The 27,280-nt window shown below is 34.9% G+C and overlaps 1 protein-coding gene and 1 pseudogene across 1 annotated transcript; one reads left to right on the top strand and one right to left on the bottom strand.

Moving 5' to 3' along the window:
* Positions 1 to 1,953: 1,953 nt before the first annotated feature.
* Positions 1,954 to 3,734, top strand: LOC142641988 (UDP-glycosyltransferase 43-like; annotated as a pseudogene).
* Positions 3,735 to 25,081: 21,347 nt separating this feature from the next.
* LOC142642589 (UDP-glycosyltransferase 79B3-like) lies at positions 25,082 to 26,770 on the bottom strand. Its single transcript, XM_075816978.1, has one exon. The coding sequence runs from the start codon at positions 26,715 to 26,717 to the stop codon at positions 25,341 to 25,343; it is 1,377 nt and encodes a 458-aa protein (XP_075673093.1). The 5' UTR covers positions 26,718 to 26,770; the 3' UTR covers positions 25,082 to 25,340.
* Positions 26,771 to 27,280: the final 510 nt, after the last annotated feature.

The following is a 27,280-nucleotide window of genomic DNA, read 5'->3' on the forward strand; positions in this document are numbered from 1 at the left end:
AGGGGGATGAGGGCCAAAAGAAGGGAGAGGGTAACTAAGAAAAAAGACTAAGAGTTGTAATCTTTAAGAAAGAAAGAAATAGAAATAATATTGAGGTAGTCCTCGGCTGGTGTCCGAGGAGGCCTATTTGTGATTATCATTTGTTATTTACAAGTGTTTGCACACCTTGGCCTGTCATCCAGTTCTTAGAACCTCTAACCTAGGTTTCAAGCCCACACTCTACAAATTTCATTGTTTAAGGCTCATTGGGCCTGAGCCCATAATTGTCGTTGGGTCCAGGTGCAATTGTGCACTTACAAGTGTTTTTAGAATTGATCAGATATATGTGTAAATCCGCTCACAGGATTGTATGTGAGAATATGTGTTGATCCCTCACCAGCAGGGGTTAGATGTTGGTATCCGCTCACAGGATTGTATGTGAGAATATGTGATGTGTATATGTGACACTGTGCTCTGATCAATTATTTGTATGTGTTTCCAAAAGACATTAAGATATGATTATATGTGTATTAAGTGATTCTTTACATGTTTTGAAAACTATATTGGATATTTTGAGTGAAATTGTGAAATCAAACTCGTGCTTTGCTTGACTCTATTCCGTTGTGTATTCTGTATAATTACTTACTAGATGTGTGGCTCATCTCATCAATTAATATTTTCAGATTAAAGTATAGTTGGGAATTAGAACCTTTGGACCGCTTGTGAGGTGCAAGGTAGAGCGTGGAAGTTGTAGGCGGCTTTAGTGTTACTTGAAGACTCATAAAATTTTAGTTACTTTTGTTTTGTAGTTCACATTTTATATAGTGGAGTTTACTTTCAATTTGTGGAGTTTTGAAAAGATTAATTGTTTTTTTTTTTTTTCCTTATTCCGCTTAGAATTCACAATATTTTGGAGATTATTATAATTTGTAGATTTTAGTTATTATAAGAGATTTATCAGAAGCATTGTTTATTTAGAGTTTTATGGAACAATGTTTAAATAAATTATGTTTATTGAGCTAGGTAAGGTTAGCAAGTTAGTCATGTATCTAAATTCATGTTTCATGGATTTGGGTCATGACAATGTGGGTTTGGAAGTGTTTGGCACAATGGTTTTAGACGTGTTTAGCAGTCAAGAAATTGGAAGAAAAGAGAAATTGCTAAATTGAATTTTTTTTCTTTAAAATTAACAATTCAAATTTTTTTTTCTCACACATAGATTTTAATGAGGTTGACGTTCCATTTTTAAAGAGCAATTAAAATTTTTTATTAGTCATGTGAGCTTTAAGTGTGCTAATTGGACAATCCATCAATCACATAGGCATTTTTTGTTAATAAATAAACAATAGGGCTAAATTGACAGTAAGTTGAAAATAGTAGAAATCAAATTCATTGCTAACAAAATGTATGGACTAAATTAACTGTAACCCAAAATGTAAGGACCAAATTGGTATTTTCACCTAAAATTAAATTACAACAATAACCTTGTATGCTGGTTCCAACTTCCAATCCCAATATACTAACCCATAATTATCACCGCATTCCCTTGGTGCAATGGTCACTTCACAAGTATAAGTACTTGTAGGGTGTGAGGGGAAAGGGCCGAGATTCAAGTCTTTAGGAGGGAGTTTCACACATATATACACTTAGATTAGGTTAGAGTAGAATTCTATCTTGTGTAAAAAAAAAAAACCCATAATTGGCTTGTTAAAAAAAAGTAACAGCACTTAAATAAAAAAACTCATCATATTCTAGCCAAAAAAAGAGAGTCCATTATATTCTTAAAAAAAAAAAAAAAAAAAAAAAAGAAAAAAGAAAGAAAGAAAGAAAGAAAGAAAACAGTTGATAGCCTCATAAAAAATCAAAAAAATAACAGATAGGTGAGACCGCATTAACATTTAAAAAAGAAATGGACAAAGACAAATAGAACAAGTTGTTGAAGTCATGACTCATGATGAAAGTTTCAACAAAAAAACAAAAGAAGTAATGAGGAGGAAAGATGCGTTACGTTTTCGAGGTTGTATTCATCATGATTCATGGGTCAATTTGATTCCCTATTCTTCTAATTAACTTTTTCTCACAAAACAAAAACAAGAAAACAAGAGGTTCCCAATTCCATTTCTATATTATAGTCATAGGCTACCTATTGCAAAAATCATTCTTGATAAGCCAAATTAATAAAGCAAAAGCTCAAAGGAGATGACCAAATTCGAGGTGGTGTTCGTGACAAGCCCTGGGATTGGGCACCTTGTTCCAGTTGTTGAGTTTGCACATCATCTTATCAATCATGACCCTCGATTTTCTGCCACTATACTCATCGTAACCATGCCTCAGAGACCCATTCTCAACACCTACATCCAATCACGCGCAGCCACTTCAACCACCACAAATATCAAATTCATCCACCTCCCTATTGTAGACCCTCCCACACCTGATCAGTACGAGTCTTCCTTTGGCTACTCATGCTTACTCATTGAAAAGCATAGACCCCATGTTAAGCAAGCAATCACTAACCTCATGGAAACCGAGTTGGACTCAGACCGACGACTCGTCGGGATTATCACAGACATGTTTTGTACTTCCATGATCGATGTAGCCAACGAGCTTGACATCCCTTGCTACGTTTTCTTTCCATCTACAGCTACGTTTCTCGGTTTCATGCTTCATCTTCCAATCTTAGACACCCAACTCACCACTGAGTTGGCTAAGTTGGACACTGACTTGGTCATTCCAAGTTTTGCTAATCCAGTTTCTCCAAGCTTGTTGCCTTCTATAGCATTGGAGAAAGAAGGGTACTCTTGGTTTTTGCACCATGGACGCAGGTACTTTGAAACAATGGGTATTATTATTAATACATTTCATGACCTTGAGCCTTATGCACTTAACTCGGTCTCTACGAGTCAAGTACCACCAGTTTATCCCATTGGGCCTATTCTTGACCTTGTTGGTCCGCCCAATGGCACCCAGACCAAGCCAACCATGAACGAATCATGAAGTGGCTTGATGACCAACCTCCATCAACAGTGGTATTCTTAAGCTTTGGTAGCCAAGGGTGTCTCAGTGAGTCTCAAGTGAGAGAGATTGCATTTGGGCTTGAACTAGCCGAGGTTCGGTTTGTCTGGGCTTTACGTGAGCCATCTAAGGACCAACTTGCTCTTCCGGATGACTATACAAGTCTTGAGAAAGTTTTACCGAATGGGTTTTTGGAGCGAACCACTGGGATTGGATTGGTGTGTGGATGGGTCTCACAAGTGTCAATCCTGGCTCATAAGTCAATTGGAGGATTCATATCGCACTGTGGATGGAACTCAATTTTGGAAAGTTTGTGGCATGGTATACCAATTGCCACCTGGCCAATTTATTCTGAACAACAGATGAATGCATTTGAGATGGTAAAGGAGTTGGGATTAGCTATTGAGATAAGGTTAGATTATAGGAAGGGTAGTGATTTGGTGTTGGCAAAGGAAGTAGAGAGAGGAATAAAGCATTTGATGGACTGTGATGATGAGGTGAGGAGAAAAGTAAAGGAAATGAGCAAGAAGTGTAGGGTGGCTAAGATGGAAAATGGATCATCATATGCGTCACTAGGAGTACTGATTGAGAAACTAGTGACTTCATAATTCAAATGGGCTCACTTTCTATTTTTATTAAATGAATTGCGTCATGTTTTGTCTTCACTTTTAACCTTTAATATAGTCTTCAACTAAGTTGAAGGGCGTTGATTTATTTATATAGTCTTTAATATATGTAAGTTGCACAAGTACGAGCACACCACGTATATAGATAGATATGAGGATACCATGCATTTGGGATATGAAAATTAATTAATATTAATTTTTATTTTATATAGTTTTAGTCTTTTTTTTTTTTTAAGATATAGTTTTAAACATAATTTATGTTTGCTTTAGATTTTAAAATTAAATAACAACAATAACCTCATACGCTAGTTTCTAACCCTATATATTGTTAAACCATTAATCTAGGTAATTGGCTCATTTATAAAAGTAGCAGCACTTAAATTAAAACCCACCATATTTTAACCAAAAAAAGTCCATTATATTCTTTTTATAAAAAAGAAAGAAAGAAAGAAAACAGTTGATAGCTCATAAAAAAAACTATATATATATATATATATATATATATATATATATATATATATATATAGGTGAGACCATGAGAGAACATTAAGATTTTGTTTTTGAAGTAAGATATAAAAATAAAGCGAAGAGTTCACATGGGAGGAAGACTAAGATTATTCACATAAAGGTTGCTAAAAAATATGACTTTTAGCAATTCAAAACATTAGTTTATCTATTTTAGTACTCCACTTTATAATACATCGAGAATCAAAAGTTTTTTTTTCATTATTTTACTACTTCATTTAAATATTATTTTTTATTCATCATCTATTTCTCTTTTTTTATTCATCACCACTAAAAACCCACCGCCCACAAACCCACCACCGGATGTTGGCTTTTGCAAACACACAAAACACTACGAAAAGAAAAGAGATAAAAAGTAATTTAAAACTGGGCTTTGGCTTCTGCGAGAGACAAAGAGAGAGTGAGGGCAGAGTAAACTTTTTTTTTTCTTTGAAATAATAGAATATGTGAAATAAGAAAAAGGCAAAGAGGAAGAGAGTTTTGCTTATACATAGCACCCCCAGATGTAGTGAATATCTGACTACAGATAGATATTATCATTCACATATATAATAGAATTAATCTTGAATATTCTATACAATAGATATTCATCACAATTAATTACTTTCTAGTGATCAACTTCAAGTTTTAGAAACTCTGAAAGTCTACATACTGTGAAGACAATGTCTAGTTTTGTTCCATACATAATACGCAACATGTACTTAATATACTAGCAAACTCGAGCTATGCAACTGCTCTTCCAGTAATCTTTTTATCATTAATATTGGAATCAAAGTGTTTTTGCTTCTTTTAACAATATTAAAATCTAAGAAGCAAGATCTCAATACTAATTTGAATATAATGAGATAACACAATTCCCTATAAAATGGGAAAACACTAATCTCAACAATGAGATTAATATAGTGCACATCTCCACTATATATTTTTACTTGATTTTTATTCATAAAAAAAACTTTCATTTAATTATTTAAGGAAATACAAACCCATAGGTCTTTCAAGCAAACTTCCTTACCAAGATCACTATCTAAGAAAGTCACTTCATATCTATATGATGCATACTCAAATTATATGTGGACACACAATCCAATGTTTTCATTATTGATCCTTGAATGTTTATCTAATGAACTCACTTGTACTCTTTTTATCTCATGAATGGGTACTGTCAAATAGGATCACAACATGTGCTTAATTAACATTTGAGACATTTACCACACATGGCAGAATTTAATCACCATGAATTTAACATCCCTTAATGTTAATTCTCAACACTTTTTTTCAAGCACATCTTTAATGCACATTAGCACCTTTATGAGACCATGACTCTTTTGAGGGTAATACCCCCACAATTCTTGGATTTTATAATTTCCTTACCAAGATCACTATCTAAGAAAGTCACTTCACATCTATATGATGCATACTCAAATTATATGTGGACACACAATTCAATGTTTTCATTATTGATCCTTGAATGATTATTTAATGAACTCACTTGTACTCTCTTTATCTCATGAAGAGGTACTTTCAAATAGGATCACAACATGTGCTTGATTAACATTTGAGACATCTACCACACGTGGCATAATTTAATCACAACGAATTTAGCATCCCTTAATGTTAATTCTCAACACTTTTTACAAGTAGGGATGTCTCGTGACCCGAATGCAAGTCTTGGTCGGTCACAGGTCCTGTTTTAAGAACTGATTATTCAATTCGGGTTTTAGATTACAAAATAATTAACCCAAATAACCCAAACCGACCGGTACTTGGGTAACATAAAACATTCTTCCACTCATATGCCTTGTGCTTCGGTTATTGGGTAACGTATAGCAAAGAGGAAACCAAACTAAACAGCCTTTTTTGGCACAAGTTCCCAATTTCAAATCTAACCGTTTAAACCAAATCAATATTCAAATTCTACGGTTACAATTACACTCTACAAACTCCTTTTAGTCATATCAGTAGACTCTAGCACAATAGCACAAAGACACATCATATCAGTGATTCAGAGCAAAGATACCAAATTACAAATCAACCGTTAAAATCAAAACTAATAACACAATCCAACGGTCACAATTAGAGATCAATTTCTTGATTAGATCTCTCAATCTCATATCCCAATCCAACGGTCTCAGTTGCTCTCTCTCTCTCTCTCTCTCTTTAATCTCTTCAGTCTTTACTAGTCGCTTTCAGTATCTCTACCTCAATCTCATATCTCTCAGACTCAGATGCTCTCTCTCTCTAATCTCTTTACCAGTTCCATACGAAATCTTCATCACTCTTTAGTCTTCAATCTTCACTCTTTAAAGGCTTTAAGCTTTGGTCTTCTCACCAATGAACAAACCACACTCTTAAACTCTCAGTTCTCACTTCGCCTCTCTCTACTCCAAGGTCCAAACCCTAACTTCTCACTACAAGTTCTTCATACCTAGCTGCTGCCGCCACCAGTACCCACTCCTCTCTTTGCCGCCACAATCACCCACTCCTCTCCCTGCCGCCGATCATATGGGTTAAACCGTTGGAGAGATCGTCCTTGTTTTTCCACCCCACTCAGTTCTTACTCCAAACCGTTTAAGGAAAATATTCTCATTTTCTCATCTCCCTTTTCTTTCAGTCTCTCTTTGATTATATTTGTTATGAAAATCTACTGTTAAAATCAAATAAACCAAAAGTTTTATAATTTGAAACCCTAACTAAAAAAAGTTGAAACCTTAACCATTTTAATTTTGTTCTTTGTTAATTTGTTTGATTAATTTTATTCCTATTTTAATTTTATTTAGGATTTGAAAGTTGTACAAGTGGGGTTTTCAGACTTCAAATTTGAAACTCAAACATCCACAGTTTTTTTAAGGTTTGATTTTTGTTTCCCTTTGTTTTTTGTGTTCAAAGTTAGGATTTTGTTCTTTTTTTTTGTTAGAGTTGATGCATGTTGTTGGGAAATTTAGACCTCAGTTGATATATTTAACAAGTTTTAAACCCAAGTTGTTAATTAGATTTATTATGCATAAAACTTGTTAAAACAAACAAACAAACATCAATATCATGTCAAAACTAAGTGCAACAGAAAAATAAATAAGACAAGATATGATGACCTAGGAAAACCAATGAAACCAATCAGTTTCATTGGTAAAAAAACCTAGGGGGAAACCTTTCCGAAAAGCAATCCACTATAATAAAGAGAAGTTTCAGATCTAGTACAGAACCTTTGTCCCTAGACTCTATAATCCCCGTAGATGAACTCACAACAGAAACCTTCTACCACTTCAGAACCTCTGAACCCTTCAATATATGAACGCCACCCTTTGATGCATGGATCCTAATATGTGACTAACTCCTTTACACGAATCCTAGTACGTGACTCACTCACCAACTTGAGAAAGAAGAATGTTGGCTACAAAGTTCTTCACTCCATTAACAATGAAGATCAAGAAGCACTTGGTTACAAAACCTTAAGGCGCAAAGACGCAGTAGCTTCTTTTAGAGAGAATAAGGCTTCGGTCACCTTTTGCATATATTCTCCTTATCTTCTCTTATGTGACGGCCTCTAAAATAAGCCTTATATATGTCTAGGGTTGTGAGAAAATAAACCTTAAACAAATACAAAAGTCTGGCCCAAAAATCAGATCTGAAAATCTGAATTCCCGTAACCTCGATAGATAGCCTCAAGAGATAGTATCTGTTGAGCCTCATTAAACCTCGATAGATACCTATCTATCGAGCAGCTGTCGAGCAGCTGTCCACCAGGTGTCCAACAGCTATCCGCAGGTGTCCAGCTTTAGTAAACACCTTTTCTTCACTCGTTTCTTGGTCCAATCTTCATAGCTTTAATACTTGACTTGAACAACATGTTCTTTGAAGTATTAAACACATTCTAGATCTAACCAAATACAAGTAAAGTGCATTTGGTCAAAGGATTAGCCAACTATATAAAAAATGTCCTTAACAATCTCCCCCTTTGGCAATCCGTGACAAAACCACAACAAACAAATGAACATATGAGAGAAGTCATAAATCACTCAACTCATACTCACTTATTGAATACAATAAAATCTACCCTAACACAAACTCTTGAAAAACTTTGCAAGAAGAGAGTTCGTGTCATGGAAGACTTTGACAACCTGTATTTCTGAAATACTTTAAACAAAACACATCAAGGTATCTTTGTGTGAAGCAGAAATAATAGATTGCATACAAATAAAGAATCATGTGTATAAAGATAGAAAAGAAACAACACATGTAGAGGTAGGTGAAGAAAACATACATCATCATATATCTAACAAAATGAGCACAATTTATGTAATAATGGTCACAAGACCTAGGTACAAGAACAAGAAGCTAAAAGTAGCTCCTACAACAACAAAGAGGTAAACACTCCCCCTAACAAGATGAAACACATCTCCCCCTTACAAAGAATGTATTTCTCCCCCTAACTTGTAGAATCTTAAAGAAAGAAATCACAAATTCTTCAATTTCTCCCTCTTTTTGTCACAATTGACAATGGGTACAAGAAGCTAGAAAGCTTCACTCGAGAAATATAAAGATGATAAAAAATGATCAAGGGGGTACAAAGAATCCATAAAAATGCATGAATGTAATGAAACAATATGCTATGGATGACAAGATAAAATAAACATGCAAAACATGAAAAAAAATGCATGCAGAGGATCTCGATGGATCGAGAGGTATCGAGGAGCTATCGAGCAGACCTCGATGGATCGAACAGCTATCGAGAAGCTATCAAGGAGACAGAAACTTTCTCGATTGATTCACCTAGCTATCGAGAAGTGTCGAGATTGCGATAAGATGCAACATAAGATCTCAACAGATAAGCCAAGTATTGAGAGGTGTCGAGGAGGTGTCGAGATGGCTTAAAAATAGTTTTTCAAAGAAGAGAAAAACACCGATATGAAAGCAATCAAACATGCAACTTAGTCAATGATCCAACCAACATTTTAATCTCTCAAAACATCTCTCAATCAACAAAGAGTTAAGCATAGGGATCTTAAAAACTCACACACACACACTAAACAAGTCTAACCAATTTTATATTTCAAAAACAAGTTAAGACAGTTTAGTGAGCATACATCAACACATGTAAACCTTGTGATGGCCAAATCATATTGTACCTGCACATGTATCAAGAGTAGCAAAGAATATTGCGTGTTGTGTGCGAAAATATCGCAAGATTGCATAAGTGTCTCTATGTTATAACGATTTGAGATATGAGAAAATCACTTTAACTCACACACAATCATAACTGTTTGATGGGGACTATCACCTTTGAGGTACATTCTATAACTCCTACATCTCCTAGAAAACATGCTTGCAATCATATTTAAAGCATTTTTGATCTTTTTGCTTTTATTTTCTTTGCATATTTTCTTTTTATTAAGCAAACAATGCATGGGTATATAAATGAGAGAAAAGAAATACCCAATTATGTTAAGTTTTTGACATTGCACTTTTGCTATGTCGAAGCATACAGATATCATATCATGATTGGCGAGTAATAGTGGTGAGATGGTTATTTATGCCTTTCTCTTAGGATTTTCTAGTCCTACCCGTCAAAAAGAGTGATACGAGTGTTAAGTTCAAGAGATCACTTAACCTTACTCATCACAAACAAAGAGCCACAAAACTCACTTGCTTAGTTGTGCATAGAGATGCTCATCTAAGATACAAGAGATACAAAGTTTAGAAAACTCTGTTTCAAAGGCCATTTTAAGGTTCACAAGAATCGGTGTACACAAACACACTGTTTTTGTATTTTTCTGATTTTTCTAATTTTTATTTTTTTATTTTGAAAACAAAAAAAATAAAAACTAAACAATCAAACAAAAACAGAGAAACAATCATGAAAGCATGAAAAAAAAATGCAAATGCATGAAGGCATGATAGAAGAATGCAGATGCATGAAAGCATGATTTCAAAAGCAGAAAAGAAATCAAGCAAAGAGAGTCCTACTTTAGATAGAAAGAATCAAAGCAGATGACAAACATAAAAGGCAATTATGTCTAAGGCTCCTCTCTCACCCACACAGCACAAGTCTTTGGCCGTGAAGATGAAAAGACATGTGTCCTAATATGACTACTAAAGGACATAGAGGAATTAGAATTTCCCTAAAATTGAGTTAAAAAGCTTAAAATTTTTAATAATTCACCAAAAGTGTCCATGACAACAGGGGTCAAGGATCACACTCAGGAAATTAATCTAATTCGAGTGTACCCGCTATGATACCACTTGTTGAAAAATTTAGACCCCGGTTGATAGAATTAACAAGTTTTAAACCCAAGTTGTTAATTAGATTTATTATGCAGAAAACTTGTTAAAACAAACAAATACCAATATCATGTCAAAACTAAGTGCAGCGGAAAAAATAAATAAGACAAGATATGATGACCCAGGAAAACCAATGAAACCAACCTAGGGGGAAACCTTCCCGAAAAGTAATCCACTATAGTAAAGAGAAGTTTTAGATCTAGTACAAAACCTTTGTCCCTAGACTTTACAATCCCCGTAGATGAACTCACAGCAGAAACCTTCTACCGCTTCAGAACCTTTGAACTCTTCAATATATGAACGCCACCCTTTAATACACGGATCCCAATACGTGACTCATTCCTTTACACGAATCTCAGTACATGACTCACTCACCAACTTGAGAAAGAAGAATGTTGGCTGCAAAGTTCTTCACTTCATCAACAATGAAGATTAAGAAGCACTTGGTTACAAAACCCTAAGGCGCAAAGACGCAGTAGCTTCTTTTAGAGAGAATAAGGCTTCGGTCACATTTTTCATATGTTCTCCTTGTATTCTCTTATGTGACGGCCTCTAAAATAAGCCTTATATATGTCTAGGGTTGTGAGAAAATAAACCCTAAACAAATACAAAAGTCTGGCCCAAAGATTAGATCTGGAAATCTGAATTCCTGTAACCTCGATAGATAGCCTCGATAGATAGTATCTGTCGAGCCTCATCAAACCTCGATAGATAGCTATCTGTCGAGCAGCTGTCCACCAGGTGTCCAGTAGCTATCTGCAGGTGTCCAGCTTTAGTAAACACATTTTCTTCACTCGTTTCTTGGTCTAATCTTCATAGCTTTAATACTAGACTTGAACAACTTGTTCTTTGAAGTATTAAACACATCCTAGATCTAACCAAATACAAGTAAAGTGCGATCTGTCAAAGGATTAGCCAACTACATAAAAATGTCCTTAACACATGTTACTTATGCTGTTGTGGATGTTGTTGTTGTCTAATAAATTTTGAGCATCCATGTCTCTGCTTTTATTATTTAGTAAAATTTTATTTGTTATGAAAATCTACTATTAAAAATCAAATAAACTCAAAGTTTTATAATTTGAAACACTAACTAAAAAAAAATTGAAACCATAACCATTTTTCTTTTGTTCTTTGTTTATTTGTTTAATTAATTCTACTCCTATTTAAATTTTACTCAGGAATTGAAAGTTGTCCAAGTGGGGTTTTCAGTCTTCAAATTCAAAACTCCAACATCCACAGTTTCTTTAAGGTATGATTTTTGTTTCCCTTTGTGTTTTGTGTTAAAAGTTGGGATTTTGTTCTTTTTATGTTAGAGTTGATGAATGTTACTTATGCTATTGTGGTGGTTGTTGTATCGTTTTTCTATTTTTGTTTAATAAATTTTAAGCACCAATGTTTCTGCTGTTATTATTTAATAAAATTTCAAGCATCATATTGTTTGTATCTGTGTTCTGTTTAGTTTTAAGTTTTATGCAGGATACTATTTTATGTTTTATGTAGGATACTGTTATCGGGATTCAAGCATCAAACTTTTTCCTTTTTGGTTTGTGTGATTATTATTATTAATTGTTCTTGTTGTTCTAGTTTGCTAATATTTATATTTAATTTGTATAGGTCATGGAACCCTCCACTAATGCACCCTCTGTTTCTACACAAGCTGATGGTTCTACTACTACACAAGATGATGGTTCTACTGCCACCTAAGCTGATGGTACTACTGCCACCCAAGAGGTTGTTGTTGCTACCCAAGCTGAAACTACTGATGCTCAGTTGCCCCTAGTTCCACCTAGCAAAGTGAGTAAGACTGGTACTGGTACTGGTAATGGTAGGAAAAAGTCTTTAGCTAGAAATCATTTTGAAAAAGTAAAGGTAGATGAGGGTGTCACTAAGGCTATATGTAATTATTGTAAAAAATCATATCATGCTGATTGTAAGAGTTATGGTACTTGTAATTTGTTAGCTCATATGACAAATTGTCCCAAAAACCCTAGTAGAGAAGATATAGGTAAAGAGAAAAAATCTTAGTTTTTGAACCCAAAAATGATGGAAACGAAGGGTTCCAACTTGTGTCAACAACCTTTATTATTGAGTCTTCTAGAAAGACACTTGCTGAAATGATTATAATTGATGAATTGCCTTTTAGGTGTGTTGAGAGGTATGGGTTTAAGAAATATGTAATTACCTTATAACATAAGCTCCGTCTAAAGAATTTTCCATCTCGTCAAAACGTGGCTAGAGATGTGATTGGAATTTATAATAGTGAGAGAGAGAAGCTAAGGAAATTCTTGAAGGGTTGTAAGGTGAGTCTTACTACGGACACATGGACTTCTATACAAAATTTGAATTATATGTGTCTCACATGTCACTTTATTGATGATGCTTGGAAGTTGCATAAGAGAATTTTAAATTTTTGTCAAGTTGAAGATCACAAGGGGGAGACTATAGGTAGAAAGATTGAGATGTCTTTGCGTGAGTAGGGTATTGATAGCATGTTCACTTTGACAGTGGATGATGCTAGCTCTGATTTTTTTTTTTTTTTTTTATATTATATTATCTATATATAAATAGACCAGATGCCTTGAAGCTATATTATTTTTGGTTTGTTCAACTTGCACTGTTTCATTGACCTTTTTTTTTTTTTTTTTTTTTGCATAAAGCTACTGTGGGGGTACAAGAATTCTGAGTAAGGCAGATACACCACGTGTCATAGCCTGGCTGAGAAAGACAATTACTGTGCCGAGGAGGCCACACCCTCGGATTTTATGATAACGTCATCCATATGTCATCAAAGGAGGCCTTACTGTGCAGAAATGAGCTTTGGGAAGGAGGCTAGCACTAACGTTATTGAAGAGCTGGTGGCTGCTACCATATTTAATGCATCCCACCAAACGCCCTAGCCATATTTATATAGAGAAGACCCTTGAACAGTGTTGCCTTGGTTGCCGCATCTCACAGGAGTTCAAGGAAGATGCTTGATGAGACTAGCACTTGAGTGGTGGCCTGCGTGATTAACAAATGGAAGGCCAGGATCATCTAAAAGGGTTTATATAAGATGGAAGGTCTCCCCGGAGAGGGGGGATCGAAAAAAGAACAAAGAAAAATACTGTAGCACAAAGAACTGAAATTATAAACAAGTCTTATAATGATATATTCAAGAACCAATCTCCTCGGACTTGGCCGAGGAGATTTTCTTTTACAATACGGTGGTTGCCTTCTGTTTTTCCTTGTCTCCTTGTTATTTTTGGCTCATAGTAAACGTTATCTAACTCATAAAAGCTTAGTTTTAGAGCTCACTCTCTATAAATTCATTGTGTTGGGCTATTTGGGCCTGGGTCCTCTAGTCATTTGGGCTCAGGAGCTAAATCCAGTCCTTACAGCTACAATAGTTTTGCTATATTATTTTTGGTTTATTTAATTCGCAATGTCTCACAAAATTATTTTCAATAGGCTTAGGAATTGTGTTTTGGTTTAGTCAAATTTTTGGACTCATTCTAATGCTACTAAAAAACCTTTCATAATTATTCAAGGCATTTGGCCAATCTAGTGACATGAAATTTTTTTCTTCTCAAATACACCGATTTCTTTTTGTTCTGTTTTATATTATATTATCTATATATCAAAAGAGCAAATGCATTGAAGCTATAATATTTTTGGATTGTTCAACTTGCACCGTTTCACAAGCCGCTTTTTTTTTTTAATGCGTAAAGCTACAATAGTTTTGCTACATTATTTTTAGTTTGTTCAATTCGCAATGTTGCACAAAATTATTTTCAATAGGCTTAGGAAGTGTTTTGGTTTAGCTCATTCTAATGCTACTAAAAAACCTTTCATACTTATTTAAGGTGTTTAATTGGTCAATCAGGTGAGATGGATTTTTTTTTTCTTCTCATATACGCCAATTTGTTTTTGTTTTTATTTATATTATATTATCTATATATAAAAAGAGTGAATGCCTTAAAGCCATAGTATTTTTGGTTTGTTCAATTTGCAATGTTTCACAAAATTATTTTCAATAGGCTTAGAAATAGTGTTTTGGTTTAGTCAAGTTTTTGGACTCATTCTAATGCTACTAAAAAACCTTTCATACTTATTCAAGGCATTTGGCCAATCGGGTGAGATGGATTTTTTTTTTCTTCTCATCTACACCAATTTGTTTTTGTTTATATATATATATATATATATATATATATATATATATATATATATATATATATAAAGATCGAATACCTTGAAGTTATAGTATTTTTGGTTTGTTCAACTTGAATTGTTTCACCGACTGCTTTTTCTTGAATGCATAAAGCTACTGTAGTTTCGCTACATTATTTTTGGTTTGTTTAATTCACAATGTTTAATAAAATAATAAAATATTAACACAACAAATTGACACAATAGTTTCACAATTTTTGAGATATTAATTCTTATAGGTCAAAATAAAATAGTAAAATAATAAAAATATCATATTGGAACAAACGCAACTAAAAATAAAGTTATTGTGCAAAAAACGTGCTACATGCACAACATTTTTCGCAACATTTTTATAACAAACCATAGGTGGTAAATTGTTATTGATTCTAATTTAAACTTTCTAATGAAATCACTTTTTTGCCCACCAACAACAACCTGTAACAACCTACTATTTATAATTTGTTATGAAAATGTCATGGACATAACATTTCTTTTGTGAAAATGTTAAGACATTTTGTTGTCATTACAATATTTTCAAAACTGCTGAGTTATTAATTCTTCCTAACAATTTCAAGTTAATCATAAATTTCACCTAGATTATATGCAAAATTAACAATATCATTAAGTTTAGCATAGAATTCATCAAAAGATTTATTATCAGACATCCTAATGCTTTCAAATCTAGTAGTTTATTGCTGCAACTTATTAATTTTAACTGCCTTTGTGCCTTCATGCATAGTTTGGAGGATATTCCAAGCAGTATGAGTAACCTCAACATTAGAGATTCTCTTAAATTCCTCCATAGAAATAGCATTAAAGATAGTATTCATGGCTTTGCTATTGAAAGTGGCTGCTTCTTTCTGAGAAGTTTGCCACTCACTCACAAGAGTAGTGGGCTTCTCCCATTCGTTTTCAACGGAGTTCCAAACTCTCTCATCAATGGATTTTAGGAATGCTTTTATCCTGACTTTCCAATAAGCATAATTATTCCTATCAAAGTGAGGAGGAATAACAAGAGAGCGTCCGTGTTCCATGACAACCGGGATCAAGAATCAGTTCAGAGATCAAAAGATCTACAACAAAAAGAGCTACTTGCTCTGATACCACTTGTATGTTTTTAGACCCCTTAAACACAACCAGATTAACCTAGTTATTTAGCCAAGTGATTAACTTAGGTAAATTATGCAGATCTAGGCTAACACATATAAATCATATTATTTAAAGTGCGGAAAATAAAGAACACAACAATATGATGACCCAGGAAAACCAAATCGGTAAAAAACCTGGGGAGGATTTAACCTAGCTATCATCAAGGTAAAACTGAATCCACTATGAAAAAATTGAAATTTACACAATAGCGACTTAGACCACTAACATCTTATTGCTACCTCGAGTAGAAAACTTACTACCACGACCACGTGACAGCTCCGAATCCATGGACTACTTCTTTCTTGAATTCCCAGCAAGCACAAGCACTCCCACTTGTATATCTTTAAGCTCTTGAATTTGCAACTAAATTGATCACCAAGCTTTTAACATCAATCTAGATCTTGATAACCCTAAGTGTATGTGAAGGCAAACACCTCTAGATCTCACAAAAGATTCACACACACAGTATAAAGAGCATCAATAAAACGTGGCTAGGATTTTTCCTTTTATACCTAGGGCAAAACATAAAACTTTACACGTAAAACGAGCTTGAGCTGAGTTAGAAAATTCTGTAGAAAAACAATCTACACGAGCTTCGATCGGTCGAGTCAAATTCTCGATCGATTGAGCTAGGCAAATTTACACAGTAAATCCTGCAACAATTCAATTCCAACTTTACATAAAAGACACATACTTTGAGCACGTCTAAACAAGACTAAACCGTTTTGATTATGGTTTGCCAACATTACAAATTAGAATTCTAATACATTTAAACCTAAAGTCTTAGAACCCAATAAACTTCCCATTTGGCAATTCGTGACAAAACACAAACACAACAAAGTACTCAAAGTTTACATAAAAACAACCCATTACAAAAACATAGCCCAACACAACAAATTCAACCTAACTACTATCCATCAATTGCAAGTGTACACAACAACACGACTGAATCAACCTGTATATTCCTGTAACACTTAACAAACACATAAACACATGTGTGAAAAATACAAGTAACACAAAAATATAACTTCTTGATTTCACATAACACAAAATAAAGACATATATCATGAATAACCTCATAAATATAAATCAATAAATAATGTGAAACAAGAAACATATAAATAAAGTATCTCCCCCTATCATGGATAACTCAAACACAATACATCATGAGCCAAAAATGTAAAAACAGAATGAAGCACCTAGATACAATCTAAAAACTCCACAACTCCAAAACAACACAAATCTCCCCCTAACAACAAAAACTCTCTTCTCTATATGTACTCCCCCTTTTTGTGATGAATTGCCAAAGGGCACTCACTCATCATCAAAAGAAGTTTTCTGTCTAATACTCTCCAATTCTGCTCACAAAGCACGAAGCTTATCAAGCATGTCCACCAAAAGCTTACCATGAGCCACCTGAACAGTCATGACAGTCTCCAACATACGACGAATGTCTGAATCATCCGAAGTAGAAGGCGGAGGAACATCAGCAGCAACAGCACCAGGATCGGCAGATGCCTCAACAGAATTATCACCTGTAGAGGAGGGATGAGGTAGAGGTACGACACCAGAAGACTCAACCCTAGGACGTGTAGAGCTTGCTCTCATCTGAGCAGCCCTCTGCCTAAGAAAGGTGGCACCTATAGGAGCGATAATATGAACAGGCTTAGACACAGGAAACTCCTCTAAACCAAGATGTAAAAGAATCCGGCGAATAAAAACGGGGAAGAAAAGAGCATGAGCAGTAGAACTACTCCTATAAACCTCGTTCAAAGAATGAATAAACAGATGTGGAAAACTGATAGGAGCATCAGTAACAAGGGCATACAGAAACACACATCGCTTAATAGAAATGGTGTGCAGATGAGAGATAGGCCACAAAGAATGACAAGCAATCCTAAAGAAAAGATAGTGAACCTCAATGAGCTCAACAGTAGTGATCTGAGAATCAGAACCCCACTGGATAGAAGACCCAGTGATGTAAGACATGGTGTCGTCTAAGGGATGAGACTCATCATAAGGGTAGACCGGACGCTGGACCACAGGTACTCCAAGAGCATCAGCCACTACCAAAGGAGTAATGGTGTACTCTTCACCTTGTATCCAACTCTTAACTAAAGTGTTGGAATCATAGATGTGGATAGAGAGGTTCGAGTAGAGCTCTCTAATCAGGGTAGCCGAAGGTGGATGAGAAATATCCAACAATGGCAATCAGCCCTTACGCTCAAAGTTACGTCTAATCTCACCACCAAGCTCGTCTAACAAAACTTTCCTCTTAGCCCAAATGTTCTTCTTAAGGTTAAGCGTCTCATAAGTCTCTTGGTATTTCTCACTGAAGAATCTCTCACTCTCAAAGGACAGAGTAGAAGAGGAGGAGGGTGAAGTTGGCTCTAGTCTTCCTAGTCATGGTGCTAAGGTAAAGACAAGACACATAGAAAAGAACCAAAAAGAAACAAAAAGAAAAAATCCAAGGGTAGACTGCAAGTTAGCACAAAAGATAACAATTCTATAAAAATAAAAATTCTATATGATGCATGAACAATATCAACACATGATGCATGCTCTAAAGCAGTGTAAATAAGTTCAATTTAGCTTTAAAATCACAAAATTGGCTTGAGCATAGAGTTTATATCAAAAACCCCAAAATTTTGAAAAACCACTTGTACAATTTTCAAGAAATTGACCAATTGATCATTAAAAAAGATAGATAACACAATATAATGATCATATGAATCAATCCAACAAGCCAATTTCATCAAATTAAACCTAAATGAACAAAAACCCCAATTCGGGTAGTTTCAAGCCTAGAATATCCAATATTTCACAAACCACCAAATTGATCAAATTAATTCATTAGAATCATGTTTATAGCATCTCACAACAAAAACCCAACGATCAATTTTAAAAGAAAAGGCTTGATTGAACAAAAATCCTAAAATTCCTTAGTTCAAAAATTTCAAAACTATGCATGATTTAATGCATGACAAGTGAAAATAAATGAAAAAGGAAGGGTAATATGGTCTTACCGACCTTGGAAGAGAAAAAACTTGCAAAAAGATCGGAGGAAAACGACAAAAATCTTGATTGGAAGCCTTGACCGATCGGATAGAGACAGAAAAAGTTTAAAAAGTTTGAAAAGTGTTTGAACATGTGAGAATCAAAGGTTTTTAAAAAACTCTCTATACGACTTTCGATTGATAAAAAAATGCTTTGATTGATCCAGCACCAATCAAGCACTAATTGAAACAAACACAGGTTGACCAAAATTTTAATCACAATTTCGCTTGGTCGAGAAACAGATTTGATCAATTGAAATTCTGAATTTTTTTTTTTTTTTGAAAATCAAAAAATTTTTATGCAGAAACTCCTCAAAGCATTGAATTTTATGAATAAAATGCATGAGTATGAGATAAAATGCTTTTCAAAAACACTTGTTTTGAATTCAGTTTTCCCAGAAATTTAGAGTTTCGATCAATTATCCTTAAAATCCCAAACAGCAAACATGTTTTGTATAAAACTCAAGGAATTTTCAAACTTGGTTGGCCAAACCAAGATCACACACAACAACATGTACAAAGTTTAGTAAAGAGTAACTTATGTAGTGTGTGCAACTAGCAAAAGCTTAGATACATGTAAGGTGATATGTGAATAGTAATTAAGCACAATTTCTACAAAATTCATCACATAAAATCGAAAGAGACTATCACCTAAAGAGTTACATCATATAACTCTCACATCTCCTAGAATAAAAACTTGCAATCATGTAAGTTTCTTGAATTTGCCCATAATGTACTCACCAATTTTATTTGTTTTGAACTTTATTAAAATAGCCAAGATAATGTACACACCAATTTTAATTGATTGAAATTATTATAGTCCAATAATGTACACACCAATTTTAGCATTTAAACCGAGGCTACAGCTTATGTTCTTTTTGTGCATGTGCTACACTTTTTCAAGCACAAAATCTTACGATATGCATTAAGGTGTTCATGATTAGCTAATAAATAGTGGTTAGATGGTTATTTATGCCTTTGTCAATAAGTTCAAGTATGACAATCAAAGACATGTGACTTCAAAATCAAGATCATGTGATCGAAAACTATAAACATCTTCCCACACAACATGCACTACAAAGCTCAGACTAGTCAAGTGCAAAAAAGAAGCTCATCCAAGCTAAACAAGGTACATAAACATGTTATGTAAAAAAATATGGCCAACCTTGATATCAAATCGAAGAAAAACTAATGCAAAACACATTTCCTTTGCACCTTTTTTTTTTATTAAAAAAAAAAACCTAAAATAAAATGCATGAATGTTATGCAATGCAAATCCTAGAAAAGCAAAGAAAACAAAAAACAAAAACAACCAAGAAATATGGTCACAAAGAATAAAGCAATAAAGCACAAGGACCATGTCAGAAAGACTCACTTAGATTGAGCCTTTTGCATCCAAAGTTTTTAAGATACACCTTGAGCATTGGAGTTCTTATTCATATTAGAATAATTTCCAACTCCAGGATTGGAATAAAGGTTTAAAGCCTTTATCAGCTCACCAATAAGTACCATAGGATCTTGTGCTTAAGGCATAAGCAATTTTGGTTTATTTGCTCGCTTAGCAGCTTGCAACTTGAAACAGTTTGGACGAATGTGCCCAAACTTTCCACAAAAATGACAAACCCATGTAGGTCTATCATACAACTTGCCCTTATAAGGATTAGAAGTCTTAGGTTTAGACTCTTAAAGATTAACCTTAATCTTCCTAGGAGGTGTAACTTCAATAGATTTGACAACCTCACTCACAGGGGGCTTAGAAGAAGGAACAAAGTTTGTGGAATGTGTTTTAGAAACAAAGATGATTTCTACAAAACCTAAGCCAGTTTTGTCTGAAGGAGACTTTTGAACACTCAGCATATGATCAAGTTTGGAACTAGCAGACCTATTAGTTTGTTCTCTAGCAACAGATAAATCATGTTCCAAACTCTTAACTTTATCAAGTAAAAGCATGTTCTTACTCTTCACATTATTCAACAATTCATTAGCATCAAACAGTTTCACAAGCAAATTCTTTTTATCAAGCTCAGGAGATGCAATTTTCTTTAAGCCTAGATCAACACTCATAGCATCCTTTGCAGCAACTTTGCAAAGTTTATTGTAGGCTTCTTATAAATCTGCATCCTCAGAGAGTTCCCCATCAGAAGGGTTCTCCTCAACAACAACACTTTCATCAACTACAGTAGTAGCAGTGAAAGCAGTGAAGTTTCCATCCTCATCACTACCAGACTTATTGTTAGAAATTTCATCATCGCTAAGAGTTACAGTCATAGCCTTGCCCTTAGACCTCAAGTATGTAGGACATTCAGATTTCATATGACCATACCCTTGACACCCAAAAAATTATTGTTCTATAGAATTATTAGAAGGTTGACCTACTTTTTCTTTAGGTTTTTTAGTGTTATTGACCTTAGTGGGATCATTCCTCCTAAAATTTATAGGTTCAGCAGTATTCTTACCTCTTGCCCTTCTGTTGTTGTTTCTAAGAAAGTTTCAAAAGTTTTTGGCAAGATAGACAATATCTATAGTAGAGAGCTCATCATCAAATCCACTCACATCAACATCATCAACAGACCTAAGAGCCATTGATTTGGATTTGCTAGTCTTACGTAGGTCCAACTCATAAGACTGAAGAGATCCTACAAGTTCATCAATAGGGATGGAGTCCACATTCTTGCTTTCAATGATGGCAGTCACTTTGGGTCTAAAGTCCTCAAACAAAGATCTAAGAATATTCCTAACAATTTCAAGTTGATCATAAATTTCACCCAGATTATATGCAAAATTAACAATATCATTAAGTTTAGCATAGAATTCATCAAAAGATTCATTATCAGACATCCTAATACTTTCAAATTTAGTAGTTAATTGCTGTAACTTATTAATTTTAACTGCCTTGTGCCTTCATGCATAGTTTGGAGGATATTCCAAGCAGTATGAACAACCTCAACATTAGAGATTCTCTTAAATTCCTCTATAGAAACAGCATTAAAGATAGTATTCATGGCTTTGCTATTGAAAGCGGCTGCTTCTTTCTGAGAAGTTTGCCACTCACTCACAAGAGTAGTGGGCTTCTCCCATTCGTATTCAACGGAGTTCCAAACTCTCTCATCAATGGATTTTAGGAATGCTTTCATCCTGACTTTCCAATAAGCATAATTATTCCTATCAAAGTGAGGAGGAATAACAAGAGAGTGTCCGTGTTCCATGACAACTGGGATCAAGAATGAGCTCAAAGATCAAAAGATCTACAACAAAAGAGCTACTTGCTCTGATACCACTTGTACGTTTTTAGACCCCTTAAACACAACCATATTAACCTAGTTATTTAGCTAAGTGATTAATTTAGGTAAATTATATAGATCTAGGTTAATACATATAAATCATATTATTGTAAAGTGTGGAAAATAAAGAACACAACAATATGATGACCCAGGAAAACCAAACCGATAAAAAACCTAGGGAGGATTTAACCTAGCTATCCTCAAGGTAAAACTGAATCCACTATGAAAGAATTGAAGTTTACACAATAGTGACTTAGACCACTAACATCCTATTGCTACCTCGAGTAGGAAACTTACTACCACGACCACGTGACAGCTCCGAGTTCACAAACTACTTCTTTCTTGAATTCCCAGCAAGCACAAGCACTCCCGCTTGTATATCTTTAACCTCTTGAATTTGCAACTGAATTGATCACCAAGCTCTTGACATCAATCTAGATCTTGATAACCCTAAGTGTATGTGAAGGCAAACACCTCTAGATCTCACAAAAGATTCACATACACAGCATAAAGAGCATCCATAAAACGTGGCTAGGGATTTTCCTTTTATACCTAGAGCAAAACATAAAACCCTACATGTAAAACGGGCTTGGGCTGAGTTGGGAAATTCTGCAAAAAAACAATCTGCACGAGCTTCGATCGGTCGAGTCTAATTCCCAATCAATCGAGCCAGGCAGATTTACACAGTAAATCCTACAGCAACTCGATTCCAACTTTACATAAAAGACACATACTTTGAGCACGTCTAAACAAGACTAAACTGTTTGATCATGGTTTGCCAACAATACGAATTAGAGTTCTAATACATTTAAACCTAAAGTCTTAGAACCCAACACTCTATCTCTGTTTTTTCATATAGTGGATTATTAGCTGCTCACTCTTGTGGATATATACATTATGCCAAACTATATAAATTCTTTGTATTGATTTTTGTCTTTATCTCTCTTCTTTAATCTTGCATAACTCGTTTTACACAACTATTTAAAGCTTTAAAAACCTATTTACAAAGTAAGAATCTTCTAAAATATATACCCTAATTAATATACCACCGTATGAGAACCCTATTCTAAAGACGTAAATTAGGAAAATTAGAAAAGAAATATCAAGCATGCGTAAATGCATGTGAATTAGAATGAGCATACAAAAATAGAGAAATGTTATATCCACAATACTTTCACAACAAATTTTAAATGGCATGTTGTTATTAATTGTTACAGACAAGCAAAAAAGTAATTTAAGTTATGAATTCAAATTAGAATCATGACTAACTGGCCAATCTACCATATATGCTTTGAATATATATTATTCCCTCGCACAGTATTCTGCATGGATGTTACAGTAATTGATTTTGGCACATGATTGATTACATGAAGCCAAAGTGTCATGAACATGTATTTGCAAACCTTTTCATACGATCTTGGCATTTCAATTCTCTAATAAAATTATATGTCGAACATGTTTGGAGCCAGTACTCTTACTAGTTTTGTTTTGTTTTGTTTTTGTTTTCGTTCAATTGTCCATGTACTTACTTGATTGATTTATGTTGTCTGCTAGTTGTTTAATTTGCTGGGATCTTTCATTTGCCTAATTAATCAAACTACGACTTAATGTGAGAGAAATGTCATGACCCATGATGTTGCATGGCCTTAATGTCATTATAAATTATTTTGTTAATTGTAACTTGTAATTATTTTATTAATTTTTAAACCGAGACATTTTACAAAGGTAATGCATTATGAATGGAGGAAAGCAGTGCTATCTTGATTCACTAGCGAGTTGGAAGCAGCTATATATGAAAATCTTATATTTGTAGACATTCCATCATGGTCATTGGTTTAAAAATGCTTCTGTAACAAAGGGTGAGAGTTGTTGCTGTTTTTTGTCCTGATTGTCACCTAGCTTCTTATACTAGGCGAGGCAAAGCCAAAGAGGGATGACATCATGGCAGTTTTATATAGATAAATCACTTTGCAAATATTTCTTAAATGCAATCCTAAAAATTATTTCCATGATCTAAATAATTAGCTATATAATAATGTAGTGAATCATGTTATCATTTGCCTTAGTATGAGAGAATTTCTTGACTAGAAAAGCCAAATAATGTGAAGGTCAATCGTATTATGCATTATGAGTTTATGACCTTGTAGTCCCAAACTAAATAATTTTGCATAATATCATAATTACGCCTCTCTCTCTAATGAATTAAATGATAATGAATATCAGTGGTCATGTTGCAGTGGCATTTAATGTTAATTGTGAAGTTGTAGATGGAGTGATCATAAATTAGAGTCATTTCACCAAAATAATATATAATATTTGACTTAAAAACTAACGTGATAATGCGCCATTAGTTTGTAAATGTTACGTTCAACTTGGATTCCATGTCCTCTACCTCTTCCTCTCTTACCTATTTTGATGAAATAGATATTAGAAAGTAGTTGAGTGTGCTTTAAGTGATTTTCTTCGAAGGAAATCGGGCATCCTTTAGAATTAAATATGAAGAAACTGATTTGCCCTTCCATTTCATACTTCAAAAGATAAATACGCATTACAAGATCATGATAAACCAACCTCTATGGGATAGCTATTATCTATTGCTCATTCTTTATTTGAGACCCTTGCTAAGATAATGGCTTAGCTTATTGGAAGTTGAAATCAAACTAATCTAAACAACCCAATCTAAACAATACCAATCTAAACAGCCGAACCTAAACAATTAAAGCCAAATCAATCCAAACCAGAAGTGATATCAGGAAACGTCATCCATATCCCCTTAGCAACGTCGCTGGCCACTGAAATCTTCTTGTCAACGTGGCAATGCAAGACTTCATCCTCAGCAACGTGGTTATCTGAGGATGCTTGTAACAGTAAAGCTCACGTAATAAAAGTTTGTAGTTTCCTTAACTATAATCTTTTTGCTACAAGAGAAACGAAACATGAGTACAACCCAGAGTTGAAATAAAACTAGATATACCCAAATAGAACAACATTAAAAATAAGCAAAAGTGCTCCTGTCAGTCCTAATAAATTGCTGCACTTCCTTATTCAAATTGAAAGGAAAACATGAACTCATGGGTTTTTATTACTTTTGTCTTGAGGAATGAGTTGCTCTATTCAATCTTTTAGGATATGCAACTCCTTCCTAGACCATTTTAGCACCCGCTAATTACTACAACACAGAGTAAATCCTTCCTTATTTGAAACCTCTATTACTCCTCTCAGTGCAAAGGGATTAAGTAGACTTGAGTTCAAATTAAAAGATCTTGCAGGCTTTGAATAAAAGTGTCGAAATATCTCTCCTGAACGCCTTGGTAAGAAAGTTCCTGTTTCAACTTGGCATGATTAGATTTCACCAACCTACCGACTTCACTGTCCTTGTCCATCACGGAGATAATGGCATCGCTCAAGCGCTCTTTGGATATCCACCCATTATCTTCTCTCTCCACCTCCACCGCAACTTTGAGTTCTTCCGCCATTAACCTGGCATCCAAAATTTGATCAACAAGGTCCGGAACACATACGATTTGGCAGTCACTAAAGAGAGCCTCCCACATGGACCCATAACCACAATGGGACACAAAACAACCAACAGATGGGTGGTCCAATAACATTGTTTGGGGCACCCAACCCTCATACACCCATCCTCTCCCTTTAACTCTCTCTTCAAACCCCTCTGGCAATGCTTCTTCAATTGTTGTGCATCCATTTGGAGTACTCAAAGCCACCAAAAATGGCTGCCCACATAACTCGAACCCCAAAAGAAGCTCCTGAAACTGCTCCTTTTGTAGTGTATTTTGACTCCCAAATGCACAATACACCACACTACCTTGCTTGAAATTGCCTAACCAATTAGTCCATTTTTCGTCGAGCTTTATGGCTGATACTTGAGGTAGGAGAGGTCCTGTTAGCAGCACAGGCTTACCAACATGCTGCCTCAAGTAGTCACAATATGGCCCCTCGACCTCATGATATGTCCTCAATGCAATGGCATCACTCCTTATCATGCCAGAGGTAATTCGAACGAAAGGGGAAACCCCATCTCCATGATCCTTGATAATCATTTTTAGTTGGTCCATTTCAAAGTCCTTTGACTTTAATTGCACTGAAGAAGAAGGATAGCCAGGAGCTGGTTGCATTAAATCTTCCAGAGTCATATCCTCTGGCTTCGTCTTAGTTGGGGCAATTGATGCAAGTCCAACCGCACATACCACCGCATAATATATGGCCTTGGTGCCAATTTGGTGTGCTATGGCTGGCATCCAAAGGCTGAAGTCAAAGAAGATGAAATGAGGCTTGAGATTAGTCAAAATGGTTTCAACTTGGTGTTGGGTTTTGTCAAATGCAATATAAAGGAATGACTGAAGTGGTAAAGGAACATCCGAGGCAGTCTCGGCACCAGGTTGTAGGCCATTTACATGGGGAACGAGAATGGGATAGAAGTGGATAAGTTTTGGATATTGGTTGAGATGTTCTACCTTTGCTTGTGCTCCTTTAGGCAGTAAGAAGGAAACCCTATGGCCTCTCTCTGCAAGCTTGTTGGAGAGGTGAAGGTAGGGTGTGATATGGCCAAAGGCAAACCATGGAAACATGGCTACATGAAGTTTTGTGCATCTTGAATTGCTCATCTTTGCTTTTGATTCTTTTTTTCTTTCTAATCGTGTCTGTAGATGAATGACAGACCAAGCACTTAATATATATAGCTTCTTAAGAGTTCTTAAATACTTAATTAATTGAGGGTCTATTTAGATACCGCTGATTTTGTTGAAAACTAAAAACTGAAAACACTATAGCAAATAATTGAAAAACGCCAACTGATTATTTTGGGGTCCAACTACTTAAGCGGAGTTGAAAGTATAAAGGGTCGCGTTTTTGCTTCTTTTTTTTTTTTTTTTTTTTTTTTTTCACTCCTCTCCCACATTAACACCTGTGTCTTCGAGAAGCGAAGTCCACGCCCACCAAAGAAATCCACGAGGAAGACAACCCAATCCGACGCCAGCAAAGAACTCAAAAGAGAAATACATAAGGAAGACAACCCAGTCCAGCGCCGGCAAAGATCAGGTTCTGTCTGGTGTACTCTTCATTCCATAAACCCATTTCACCCTCAAACCCATTTAACCCTCTTCTCCAATTTCACTCCTCTCCCACCCATGACAGTACTCCATGAAACTTGAAATGAATGGCAGTTGGC

The sequence above is a fragment of the Castanea sativa genome, chromosome 7, assembly GCF_040712315.1.
Source record: "Castanea sativa cultivar Marrone di Chiusa Pesio chromosome 7, ASM4071231v1".
NCBI lineage: Eukaryota > Viridiplantae > Streptophyta > Magnoliopsida > Fagales > Fagaceae > Castanea > Castanea sativa.